Below are 12,023 nucleotides of genomic sequence, written 5' to 3'. Positions count from 1 at the left end.
ATTAAACACTGAACTTGTTAGAACTATTTAAATTAGCAAGATAATGTAGTAATATTTCTACCAGATAATATGCTCAAAGTCATACCATTAATTAAATGTCTTCCAATGATCTTTGTGTTTTTCCACACTCTCTTCAGTTTGACTTTACCAGTTACAAATACCTTAATTTAAGTGTTATGTATATATGTAACATAGAGGAGCACTTACGAGGAGAACATGTAGAAAATGAAGTAATACCCTCTTCATAGTGATTTTCTTGCTCATTATCTCTAACTTCTTGGATCTGAAATAAAGGAGTGTAACTTTCAATAACATGCATTAATATTAATAAACCTGTATTTTTAATATACCAAATGGAGAACTGATACATGCAAAAATAAGAATTAGTTTTTAAATTCTAATTTAAATACTTTGATTATATTATATATCTTAGCTACTATATTTTGGCTATCTATAATTTTTTCAATGAAACATAGTATTAAAGAAGTGTAACTAGAACAATATAACATTCATAATAAACAATAAATATATTTTAAATGGAACTTCTTGCAATACTTTTAAGATCCACAGCAATAACTATGAAATTTTTACAAAAGATAACTCCTGAATAAAACTGAATTGAACTATTTCACTTAGAAACCATAAACATTGCTTCCTTTGAACATTTCTGTATCTTTTACCAGTTCAAAAAATAATTAATTACAATTATGTAAAGTTTAAAAATAAAATAAAATAAAAAAAAATAATTACATCAAGGATTAAAATACAGTGAAAGACAGAGAAATTTTAAAGAAGTTTCTTTAAAAAGAAAAAGGAAACTGAGTAAAGGAATTTATGCTCCTCTTTTGTAAATCAGTTCCACTACAATTAGAAGTGGGAATTGCTGAGAAAGCATAGGAACCTGCTTTATTTTCTCTGGAATTGCTGTGCTCAGTTGTTCAGTTGTGTCCAAATCTTTGTAGCCCTATGGACTGTAGCCCACCAGGGTCCTCTATCTGTGGGATTTTCTAGGCAAGAATACAGTGAGTTGCCATATCTTTCTCCAGGGGATCCTACTGCCCCAGGGATCGAACCCATGTCTCCTGCATCTCCTGTGTTAGCAGGCAGATTCTTTTACCACTGAGCCACCTGGAAAGCTGGAATTGCTAGCCTTTGCTTATAATCTCTGAAGGAGGCATGGAGTCTAAATTACTGGAACACATTGGTGGTTGTAGAGAAAACTAAGTAATTCCAATGACAGTTTTATTTGGACAAAAGTATGTTGAGAAAGAGATGGAGCTTGGTTGCATTAGCATAGATGACATTTTGTTACCAAGAACTCCAAGTGATTATTCAAACAATTTATGCTTTTTTACTTAATAAAACTGATGGAAATGATTAGGCCATTGTTCTACACTTGGTATGTCCTTTTAAAATTTAGAAGTGTTCACATTAAAGCATTATTAAATTTATAACAGACTTGGTGTGCAAGGGTATTTGACTTGCATCATGACTTCATCAATTTGATTTGTTACCCACTTTGGCCAATGAGAGCTCAATGGAATTTATTTTATTTGTTGTTGTTGTTGTTTAGTCAGTCGCGTCCGACTCTTGCCAACCCCATGGACTGTAGCCTGCCAGGTTCCTCTGTACATGGGATTTCCCAGACAAAAATACTAGAGTGGGCTGCCATTTCCTACTCCAGGGATCTTCCCAACTCAGGGATGGAACCAGCAGCTCTGCAAGTCTCCTGTATTTCAGGCAGATTCTTTACCACTGAGCCACTGGGGAAGCCAGAAGCAGCACAGTCTTTGATTTCCATTGAAATCTTGAAACTAAAAAATCTCTTTAACGTTTTTATAGTGAGCTTGATGCAGAAGCTCATTTTCTTTTTTTATTGAAGTATTAGTTGATTTGCAATGTTGAGTTAGTTCCTGGTGTACAGAAAAGTGACTCTGTTTTTCATATACATGTAACATGTGTTTCACATTCTTTTCTATTTAAATCATATTTTCTCCTTTGTGGACTCAATTAAATGCTAATCTGAAAAGTCATGTAACTTTACTACAGAGATTGACAAGTTGGTTGATGTCTGTATACTCAGTATTAAAAGCATTGTTGATATGGCCATTTTTTGTTTTCAGTTAGCCTGACCTCTATATTTCACAAAGTAGATCAAGAATATATTTTTAAAAATCTATAATATTAAAATTACACCAAGGGAGTTTTTACTAGTTGAGTAACAGGAATGCTTTTCAAAGATTTCAGGAATTATGTGAAAATTTCCTTTATCCTATTCACAAACCTAGACACCACAAGCTCAAAATCAGTCTCTTAATAAAGAGACTGTGGGCAACTGTGTAGGGGTGTGTGTGTGTGTGTGTGTGTGTGTATGTGTGTACACTGAGGTTAAAACCTAATGGAATAATTTTTACATTATAACTTAAGCTTTATGGCACTTATATAAACAAACACAAAAGCCTAAAAATGTCTTGAAGGAAATGGCTTCCAAATACAAAAAATAGCCAAATTTGATTGAGCGCTTTCATAATTATTATGTAAAACTGGTATTTTGTATAATCAGGCTATATAGAAAGCAATTGTTTTCTCAGGAATGAAAGGATCTCTAGACTTATTTACACTGAAAAAAAATTGTGTCTTTCTAGAATTCTTTACACTTACAATCATATTTACTTTGGGAAAATGTGTTATATCTAATGACATATTAATAACCGGTAAAATCAAGGATGGCTCAAAAGTATGATGGCATTCAGACGTCTAAGCACTTTGATACTGTTATGTGGTGCAGAGGACAGAGTGGATTTTGAAGTCTTTCCTCACACCTTGAGGCCAACTCCAGCCAGTATCCCTAAGGGGTGACACACAGGGCTGGCAGCTTCTGGTCTCAGATCCATCGGTTCTAACTACAGTTGTAAATTTCAAGCTTGCCCACCTGACCCTTTTAGCTACATTCCAGCCCTATATGATAATACTTGTTTCTAATCCATCACAGTTGTGATTGCATTTGTGAGGTACCAGCACCTTTACTGAACCAGGGCTTCCTTGGTTTCTCAGAAGGTAAGGAATCCACCTTCAATGCAGGAAACCTGGATTTGATCCCTGGGTTGCGAAGATCTCCTAGAGAAGGGAATGGCTACCCACTCCAGTATTCTTGCCTGGAGAACTCTATGGACAGAGGAGCCTGGGGAGCTACAGTCCATGGGGTCACAAAGAGTCAGACACAACTGAGCTACTAACACTTTGACTTTCGCTTCACGCATGGTTTGAATTCAGCCATCTTTCACTAAAATGTGAATGATACAACTAAAATCCATTCCTTGCTTAAGGTTGTAGCTGTAAAAGTAAAAATGTTATTGTCATTTACAACTATGGAATCCAAAGTCTGAAAGGAAGCTGAACAACTAGTTTATTCTCTTGTTCATACACTGATACAATGCTGAAACTATGTGTCATAATAAAACTGTAATAATTTGGATATTATCCAACCAAGTTTGTTTTTAAATGTGGTCTATGCATAGAGAACAGACTTGTGGTTGCTAAGGGGGAGGAGGGTGGCTGAGAGAAGGACTGGGAGTATGGGGTTAGCAGATTCAAGCTACTATATATAGGATGGATAAACAAGGTCCAACTGTATAGCACAAGGAACTATATTCAATATCCTGTGAAAACCATAATGGGAAAGAATATTAAAAAATGTATATTTATGCATAACTGAGTGACTTTACAGCAGAGATTGGCACAACATTGTAAATCAGCTATACTTCAATAAAAAATATTAAATGTAATCTAAGGTCTGCACTGCCCAGCCCTCTTTATAAACTGGCTTTTCCTGGTTTCTACATTTGTCCCTCTTCTATTCTTACAGAATGTATCCTGTCTGGGAGATTTTATCCATTGCAGTGTCTTTAATTTATATCTCTATCATGATGATTCCTAGACATGTAATTTGCTCCAAATTTTTCTGGGGTCTAGATTCTAGGATTCAGCAAAGGATACTAGAATAACTATTCACAGAAGCAAAGGGAAAAATCTGGAGGGAGGAAGAAAAATCAGGAGAGACTATACTTTAGATTAAATATTTATGTCCCTTCAAAATTCATATGTCAAAATCCTAACCCTCAAAGTGATTGTATTGGGGGTGGAGGTTTTTGGAAAGTAATAAGATCATGAGGGTGGGGCTCTGATGAATGGGATTAGTGCCCTGATAAAAGAGACCTCACAAAGATTCCTTATCCCTTCCATCATATGAGGACACAGTGAGAAGATAGCTATCCATGAACCAGGAGGAGGGCCCTCGCCAGATACAAGATCTGATGGCACCATGATTTTGGACTTCCCAGCCTCTTGAACTTTGAGAAATATGTGTTTGTTGTTTATAAGCCACCCAGCTTATGATATTTTTGTTAGAGCAGCTTGAATGGCCAAAGACAGAGAATTTCAAGTAATCCTTGCTTCACCAAGGGTAACAAAGGAAAATTCTGAAAACAGTTTCTAAACATTTTAAATCAAGATCATTGGTGACCCTGAGTAGAGGAACTACAATGGAACTGTGTGATTTCATCCTGGATTGAATCTTGGGGAGTAATATGGGAGTGAAGAATGGAGGGCATTATATATATAGAGTTTCCTTTTGGGATCTATGATGTGAGTAAGGGTTACAGGACAACACTCCTTAAGACTTGTTTTTCAAACAATGAGTTAAAGATGTTACTGAAAGAGTGCATTACTGCAGGTCTTTTTTCTATTCCTATAATAAGAACAAAAGCATATACCAGACATAAATGTAAAGCTTTGCTACTGACAATTATAAAACCTTGAAATCAGTTTTAGTTTCAAAATCCTAAGTTTAAAAAATGTAAACTTCTGTAAAGGAAACACAAAATACCAGTATGTCAGAAATATAAATCATTATGGTGTTTTGAGTACTCCAATTATATCAAATGTTTTAAAAACATGCTTTAATTTGGAGTAAAACTAAATAGAAGCTAAATAATGGATACATTTACATGTTTCCAAGTTGACAGATTGGAGTCAGTGAAGAGGTAGCCAGGTTTACATTTATGTTGACTATTGCTAACAGCCATCTTTTTTTTTTTTTTCTTTTTTTCTGAGCTTTTGATAATTTGAGTGAGGGTCAAAGAGAACCAAATGGAAAAATCCAAGCTGAGTAAAAAAAGGTTAGCATTGTTATCATCACAGTGTTGCACATGTCATTTATCTAAAAACAGAAAACCAAGTGGTTTCTGAAATCTAAGCCAGAAGCAAACATAAAACACCACTTAGAGACCCAGCAATTTCCCCCAAAGATTATACTCTTCAGTTGTTAGATAATAAGCATTATTTGACAAACGAGACAAAAGACCTCTAAGTTTATATTATCAGAAAATAAGTGTTCTTTGAACAAATTAAATAGAAAGGTTCTTAAAACTTATACTGTTGCGAATCTGTTCCCCGGAGGTGTTAATAAGGCTGGAATAATTTTTAGCTTTGACATACAGAATTAGAAGAGTCAATTCTATTGATCAGAGAATTTAAAATATGAAGGATCAACAGTCAGAAAAGATGAATCGTAAATTAATGAAGACACGGTAGAAGAGCAAATAAAATTTCTAGCCTCAAACCTTCGGTTTGAAGGCAGGTAAAATTCAGAAGAGGCTTTTCTTTTGGGGAAAAGTCACTAGAGACAAAGCTGTTATTACTAATTATAAATATAGAGATTTATATTTTTTTGATGTGACAACACACCATAATACTCTTAAGTATTCCCATTTTACAGTTTTACATTTAAATTGTGGAATGGAACTAGCAACCCCATCAATATCATTTAGTAGCAGAGCAGTATCTCTTAATCACAGAAACCTGTGAGACACATATGTATCCTCAATAAATAATTTTGCTTATTAAAAGTCATTTTCACCCCATCTCAATTTACTAGCTTCCATTCCAATAAGTTATCAGACCTTTACCATTCCCACTTAATTTTGATGAGTAAGTACATTGGCAGGATAGATACTTAGATCTTACCTAAATATAGATCTATTTAAGAAACAGAAGAATATATATTTTTATGTACCAAAAACAACCAAAAGTTTTACTAGATTTGACAATTTAATAATAGAACAAACCTATTGAAAGTAATATGCAGTGCATTTAAGGTAAAAATAAAATGGAAAACTTTTGTGGTAGGAAAAACAACATTGTTATATGTTAAAGAAACATATTTCCCCTACTCTGGCATGTAAAATCAAAATAGAAGAGAATCAATAAAACTAGTAAGTTCACTTTGGGAAAAAAACATCATATTCTTTAGTCCAGAAATCTGAAAGCTTTTAACTTGTAATAGTGAAATAAATTTTATTTTGTGGGGGCCCCAACCAAAACACTAAAGCTGCTGCTGTTTCTATTCTAAAATTACTGTAAAAAGAGCTTCATCCCACTTCATTCTGCCACTAAGAAGTGCAAACATCTTGTAAGGCAGTAGCTTAGCATTTTCACGCTTCAAGGGATTTGTTTGGCAGATTTCAGTTGCTTGTGGAAATAATTCCTAATCTTCATATTCATAGCCTAAAGGAAACCAGGGCTAGTCTAATGGAAATCAGGGTGTGTCTGATATCCATTTTCATCTAGAAGTAACTTCATGAGTGTGTAATCTTACATGAAGTTTAGATAAATTAGTTTAATGAAATTTATCTTCAGCTTTACATATCTTCTAAGAAAGATTTTTCTGGTTCTTAATGTAGACAGTTATTCATTTCCAAATAGCAGGCCATGGCATTTGCCTGAAGAAGGGTTTCACAATAGAATATATAAAGTTTAAAATAGCTCCTTAAATTAAAAAGAAATTCCTCTATACATATGGTCAATTTAGCTTAGACAGAACAACAAAGGCAATACAATGGAACCAAGAGGGTCTCTTCAACCAATGGTGTTGAAATAAGTGGACATCCACATGTGAAACATCAGTCTAGACACAGACCTTATACCCTTCACAAAAGTTAACCCAAAATAGATCACAGACCTAAAAGCAAAATTACAAGACTCACAGACAATAATGGGAAAAACTTAGATGATTTTGTTTATGGTGATGTCTTTTTAGATACAACACCAAAGCAAGATCCATGAAAGAAATAGTTGATAACCTGAACATTATCAAAAATAAAAACTTCTGCTTTGTAAAAGACAAACTCAAGACAAACAGGAGACAAGCCATAGCCTAAGACAGAATATCTGCAAAAGATACTTCTGATAAAGGTCTGTTAACAAAGTATATGAAGAACCTTTAAAATTAAACAAGAAAATAAACTGATTAAGAAATGGGCCAAAGATCTTATCAGACACCACAGCAAAGAAGATACACATGTGGCAAACAGGCATATGAAAAATTGATCCCCATCTTTCCCATATGGTATTATGGAAATGCAAATTAAAACAACAATGAGATAGTTAGATTCCCTGAGATTCCCAATCCCTTTGCTGGATCCCCAGACTGATAAGCCTGACATGGGGCCCAGAACCTTCACAGCAGTGGGAAAATTTTGATATTATTGCTCTCCAGTTTGCGGGTTGCTCATCCGGCGGGTATGGGATTTGATTTTATCATGTTTGTGCCCCTCCTACCATCTTATTGTGGCTTCTTTGTCTTTGGACATAGGGTATCTTTTTAAAGTGGGTTCCACTGTTCTCCAGTTGATGGTTGCTTAACAACTAGCTGTGATTTTGGTGCTCTTGCAGGAGGAGATGAGGGTACATCCTCCTACCCCACCATTTTGAACTGGACGCTCAGAACACAGATTTTTAGGGCAGTGAATAATACTTGGCAATGAAAATCTTGGATATAGGTTATTATACTTTTGCCTAAACACACACAGAATGCATGACCCCGAGAGTGAATAATAAGGTGAACTATGGACTCTGGGTGGTTACAATGTTATCAAATTAGATTCATCCTTGGTTGAAAAAAAAAAAAGACAAATCTGGTGAGTGATGTTGATAATGGGGGTGAGTATGTCTGTGTAGGAGCAGGGATATATGAGAAATTTCTGTATCTTGCTCTCAGTTTTGCTGTAAATCTAAAACTTGTCTACAAATCAAGTCTGTTAAAAATTTAAAAGAAATTCATATGCAAATAGATAGTGGATTTAATGTTATTAATTTTGTCTGCAAGAGCTCCTGAAACTGTTCAGGATAAAACTCTATAGAAACCAACAGTGGGTTAGCACATACAAATATTAATATAATGGTTGAATCCCTAGGGCAACTAGCTTTCTAACTATAAATATTCTGTTTAGATATTTGAATCACTTTACATTGTTATGGATCATGTAATTAAAATAGTAAGATAAGGATTGAGGTACTTTAACTGAGATTTGCATTTATGAACAGCTGAACTAAGCGAATGAATAAAAAATTAACAGCTGAGCTAAGTGAATGAATAAAAAATTACATATTATATATACCCTGTATTTGAGGACATTTGGAAGTTTTATAAGATATATTCCTCACTAAACCACTGAATAGCTTACAAATTCATCAAACTAAAGCAATGTCAATTCAGTTTAGGCAAAATTCTATCCCTAGAGAATTGCAGCAATGGCAATGGGGCTGTATTTTTTTATTTACTTATTTAAAAACATTTATTCAGAACTTACTAAATATTAGAAAGTAGGCTAGGCTGGGAGCATAATGAAGGATAAGTTAAGTTTAAAAAAAAACACAGAAAATATCCACATACATATTCATAATACATATGATAGGTACAATGGCATTATTATTAAAAATAATAACATATAATATTTACAATGTATTAGCACTGGTCTGGTGGGCTACAGTCCAAAAGGGTCACAAAGAGTCAGACATGACTGAGTGACTAAGCACATACACATACACACACAGACACTCGTCTAAGTTCTGTATTATGTTAATTTATTTTAGCCTCAAAACGATTTTATGAGATAGGTTTACTGTTGTAATCCTCACTTAATGACTCAAAAAAAACTTACAGTGGGGTTCAGTAACAGCTAATGCCTCTTATTAGAGGGCTCAAACAATAGGAAAATAATAAATAAGTGTCTACAAGAAAGAATGTGTCATCACCTAAGATGGCAATGAATCAAGAATCATAGAGATTCACAGAACAGATGCATGCATGCTCAGTTGTTAAGTCGTGTCCAACTCTTTTGTGATCTCATGGACTGTGAACCAGGCTCCTCTGTCCATGGGATTTTCCAGGCAAAAATACTGGAGTGAGTTGCCATTTCCTACTCCGGGTGCTCTTCCTGATCCAGCGGTTGGACTTGTGTCCTCTGCATTGCAGATGGATTCTTTGAGCCAGTAGGGAAGCCCCATCATAGGACAGATAGCTGACAAAATTTTGGAAGAAATGCACAAATTTCAGGGCTGTGGCTGGCATTGGAGACACCTTTGAAAGATGATTAAAATATTTAAAACTGGGGGCTGGGCATCATGAGCAAAGTAACATAATTAAATGTGGGCTTGGGAAAGCACAGGTTGTGTTTGGGAAACACTGGATCATCCTGCCTGACTAGCAGGTAAGAGCAACAAATTTCTGTTTACAGGGTGTACAGAATCCCTAGTTGCCCAGTTCTGTCTCCTCAGTATTTCTGGCCCTCAGGCCAGGTAGTGGCGAGCCAGGCTGTCTGGCCAGTTGGCCTGTAAAGCATATGCTGAGTACTGTCTTGGCTATTGTCTGAAGGCCCGCTCTCAGTCCCCACGGAAGAGACGGTCAAAACAGCAATAATGGCCTTTGAAAGCACACACAGACATCATTAAACCATATCACGGCTGTATAGATGCCAATATGTGTGTGTATGCTGAGTTGTCCACTGACTGTAGCCTGCCAGGCTTCTCTGTCCATGGAATTTTCCAGGCAAGAATATTGGAACAGGTTGCCATTTCCTACTCCAAGAGATCTTTCCAACCCCAGAATCAATTTGCCTCTCTTGCATCTCCTGCATTGGCAGGCGGATTCTTTTACCACTGCACCACCTGGGAAGCCCTTAGATGCCGCTAGAAGAGTGCTAATGGGGACAGTGGGGTCAGGGATAGAGGTGGGGAGAAAACACGTGCAATCCAGCAAAGATACTTCCAGGCTTCCCTTTTCATTTTCTCTCCTGCCTTTGAGAAGCAGGAGACAGCTATGTTTTCACATTTGGCTTGGATACAAATGCAGTGAAAATATCTAATAAACATTTCTTGTGTTCTGAGAAATAAAAAATGAGATGAATGGAGATATGTTTTAATCAGAGAATCTTGCTTTAGGCCCAATCTTTCAGAAGAAAAAAAAAACTGTTGTAAGATGAAAATGTTAGAAGTAAGAACATATGGGTTGCATGGTGATATCGTTTGATAACTTAATGGTGTATGTCTCCTTGGTAGCACAGAACAAAAGAGTGTGTGGCTCTTATTCCTTCTAAATCCACCTCGGGGAATGTATACAGTTATCACAAATGGGATAAGAGAGGCAGAGAAGTTTTTAAATGGTTGTTCAAGGGCACTAGATGAAGCCAGTTTCTTCTAATTAGGGTTTCATCCACAACTCTGAGAGACACGTGATACATGACTAGAAGCGCTTCCCTCTATCTTGCTGCCAAAGAATGAGATGCAGATGTCATGATTTAGGAAGGTTTTGATTACAGTGTCTACATTTACAAAGTAATTAATGATTTTCAAAGCAGTTTCACATATATCACCATCTTCATATCAACACTGCAAGTCAGGCACAAGGAGACTTAAGTGAAGACAGATGAAGAGATGGTGGCTTGTCCACAGCGTACAGTGTATAAAGCAGAGAGTCAAATCCAGGATAACCCAGGAACTGGGGGGTTTATATCCTGTGGATCCTTGTCAAGTGTTCTTTATATTATGAATATGTTGCTTTTTATTAAAACTATTTGTACCAGGTAAATATGACATTAAAAGAGATGGAGTGAAAATAATATATTTTTGGAAATGAAACTCTTTACTCAATGAAAAAATCATGTCTGACTGCAGATCAAAGTTCTATAAATGATAGTGAAGTTTAAAAATTTATGTTGGTGGTAAAAATGAAGCTGAAATTCAGAGGCTCTATCTTTGACTAATAGTTTATTTTCTAGAGAATGTGAATAGGAGAAAATTATGGAGTTAATAAAAAAAAAACTTAGTAATCAATTAAATTCTATTATACAGTTTAGGATGAAAGATGACCTCTATGACTTCAAAATCATTAAAACATAACTCTGATATATTCCTAAAGATAGAAAAGTCTGTATTTTACTGTTTATTTACCAGCAATTGAATTTTCAAGAAAGTGTAACTCTTTCCAGTGGAGAAACATTTTTATCAGGTAGACTTAACCTGCCTTTTGATAGATGTAATAAAAAGATAAATGAAAGTAAAATTCCACACATTATAGTTATATTTGTTTTATGATAGTACATTTTGTGATAGGAAGATTATAATTTACTTAAAATTGTGGTTTCATATTACCTTGCTTTCCTGGCCCCATTACCACAGCAGATTTTATATCCATGCTTTCTTTCTTACTTCCTGAGTCTTTAGCCACATTTCACAGATAAGCCAAAGCACTTAGCCACTGGACACTGGTTTATCTCTGCAACACAGTACCAACTTCTGTTTGACCGCCTCGGTAAGCGTTATTATCAACCCTTCCAGTGCAAAGCCTATACAGACAGGTCATTTGCTAAAACAGAGATGTTGGATTTGTGCTTGTTTCTTTAATTACTTTTATCCAGTCACATAAGCTGCCCAGACATGCATTTCCACTTCATCAAATAGTTAACACATGATAAACAGATGTAAGGTTTTATATTTTAGGGGTTGTATTTCTTCATTCTTATTCTTTTCAGACTTGCCTATTAGCTCAATGCTTTTTCTTTTCCTTTGACTTTTAAAAAGAAATAAATAAAACCACAGAATGACAGGCTTTCATATAATGAGTTAACAAATCTCTACTGTTATCTAAACTCTAGTTTGGTGAGACACTTTCTTTAACCAAATGTAAA

The 12,023-nt window shown here is 35.2% G+C and overlaps 1 protein-coding gene across 1 annotated transcript in view; it reads right to left on the bottom strand.

Moving 5' to 3' along the window:
- LOC129657390 (B-cell scaffold protein with ankyrin repeats-like) overlaps window positions 1–2,894 on the bottom strand; it is a 54,711-nt gene extending 51,817 nt beyond the window's left edge. Inside the window, exons 1-2 of the mRNA XM_055587564.1 lie at window positions 2,823–2,894; window positions 208–283 (exon numbers count right to left, since the gene is read on the bottom strand). Coding sequence (XP_055443539.1) covers window positions 208–283; window positions 2,823–2,894 — 148 coding nt within the window. The remainder of the gene's footprint in view (window positions 1–207; window positions 284–2,822) is intronic.
- Window positions 2,895–12,023: the final 9,129 nt, after the last annotated feature.

The sequence above is a fragment of the Bubalus kerabau genome, chromosome 7 (assembly GCF_029407905.1).
Source record: "Bubalus kerabau isolate K-KA32 ecotype Philippines breed swamp buffalo chromosome 7, PCC_UOA_SB_1v2, whole genome shotgun sequence".
Lineage (NCBI taxonomy): Eukaryota > Metazoa > Chordata > Mammalia > Artiodactyla > Bovidae > Bubalus > Bubalus kerabau.
The sequence above is the reverse complement of the archived record's forward strand: the minus strand, read 5'-3'. Positions and strand labels throughout refer to the sequence as shown.